The sequence below is a fragment of the Quercus suber genome, unplaced genomic scaffold (genome assembly GCF_002906115.3).
Source record: "Quercus suber isolate HL8 unplaced genomic scaffold, Cork oak 2.0 scaffold_416, whole genome shotgun sequence".
NCBI classification, from domain to species: domain Eukaryota; kingdom Viridiplantae; phylum Streptophyta; class Magnoliopsida; order Fagales; family Fagaceae; genus Quercus; species Quercus suber.
Window position 1 is genome coordinate 114,403 of NW_027069867.1, and position 1,819 is coordinate 116,221.

At 39.9% G+C, this 1,819-nt stretch overlaps 1 protein-coding gene across 1 annotated transcript; it reads right to left on the reverse strand.

Moving 5' to 3' along the window:
• Nucleotides 1-464: 464 nt before the first annotated feature.
• LOC136062451 (uncharacterized mitochondrial protein AtMg00810-like) lies at nucleotides 465-1,404 on the reverse strand. Its single transcript, XM_065761501.1, has 2 exons — nucleotides 1,270-1,404; nucleotides 465-1,184 (listed from the first exon to the last, which is right to left on the reverse strand). The coding sequence occupies exons 1-2, from the start codon at nucleotides 1,402-1,404 to the stop codon at nucleotides 465-467; spliced, it is 855 nt and encodes a 284-aa protein (XP_065617573.1).
• Nucleotides 1,405-1,819: the final 415 nt, after the last annotated feature.

The following is a 1,819-nucleotide window of genomic DNA, read 5'->3' on the forward strand; positions in this document are numbered from 1 at the left end:
AAACAAAACTGAAAGTAAACACACAAAAACATGTTAACAAAACAAAGCATAAAACTAGATGCAAATGCATGAGGAAGAGGGACAAGAGAAGGAGATCAATCCATGGAGATGACACCAATGTTTTGACGAAGGAATTCAAACCGTTTGTTGTCAAGAGGTTTGGTGAACAAGTCAGCTTTCTGATCATCAGTGTGGATAAACTCAAGAATGAGAGTACCATCTTTGACAAGCTCCCTAATGAAGTGATATCGAATCTCTATGTGTTTGGTTCGAGAATGCTGAACCGGGTTCTTAGAGATATTTATGGCACTGGTATTGTCATAGTAAATAGTGAGATGCTCTTGACAAATACCATAATCGTGAAGGAGTTTTTACATCCAGAGGAGTTGGGTGCAGCAGCTACCGGCAGCGATGTATTCAACTTCTGCAGTGGATAAAGAGATGGAGTTCTGCTTTTTGCTTATTCAAGAGACAAGATTGTTACCCACATAAAAACATCCCCCCGAAGTACTCTTTCTATCATTAGCATTACTAGCCCAATCAGCATCAGAGTATCCGGCTAAGACACCATTAGTGTCCTTACTATACCACACACCGAACTCGGCAGTAGTTTTGACATACTTTATAATTCTTTTTAAAACAGTCATGTGGGATTTTTTGGGATTAGCCTGATATCTAGCACACACTCCAACACTGTAACTAATGTCAGGTCTACTAGCAGTAAGGTAAAGAAGACTACCTATCATGCTTCTATAAAGAGGGGGGTCAACACTCTTACCTAACAGGTCTATAATGAGTTTAACATTTGAGCTCATAGGGGTTTTAACAGAACTAGCAGATTCTAAACCAAACTTTTTCACAAGGTTCTGAGCATATTTAGATTGAGAAAGGAATATACTTGAATCTTGTTGGCGAATCTGCAATCCTAGGAAGTGAGTCAACTCTCCAATCATACTCATCTCGAACTCGGCTTGCATGAGTTTTGAGAAGCCATGAGCAAGTTCATCCTTAGTCGACCCAAAGATGATATCATCAACGTAGACTTGAGCAACCATCAACTCACCATCTTCCTTTTTGATAAAGAGAGTTTGATCAGCCTTTCCTCTTGTGAACCAATGTGACACTAGATATTGTATGAGTCTATCATACCAGGCTCTAGGAGCTTGCTTCAACCCATAAAGTGCCTTTTTAAGGTACAGCACATGATTCGAAAAGTGTGGATCAATGAATCCTTTTGGTTAAGCCACATAGACATCTTCTTTGAGTAACCCATTTGAGAAGGCAGTCTTTACATCCATCTGATAGAGTTTGAAATTGAGCTGACATGCTAGGGCAAGCAGAATTCTGATTGACTCCATTCGGGGCAACTGGGGCAAATGTTTCATCATAGTCTACTCCTTCCATTTGCGAGTATCCTTGAGCCACAAGTCAAGCCTTGTTGCGAATCACATTGCCTTCTTCATCAGTCTTGTTGCAGAATATCCGCTTTGTACCGATGATGTGCTCACCTTCTGGTCTAGGTACTAGAGTCCAAACATCATTCCTCTGAAACTGAAGTAGTTCATCATGCATTACTTCAACCCAGCTTTCATCTTGTAATGCTTCCTCAACTTTCTTGGGTTCAACCTGTGACAAATAGCAAGAATAAGACACAAAGTTAGCAATACGTTTATCAACTGTACGTTTCCTTAATGTGAGTTCATTCATGTTTCCCATAATAACTTCAAGAGGTTGATTTAATTTGATTCTAGAGGAGGGTCCTTTTTCTTCATAAGACTCAGAATCTGGTGAAGTAGGAGCATCCACAGAATCTTCCACA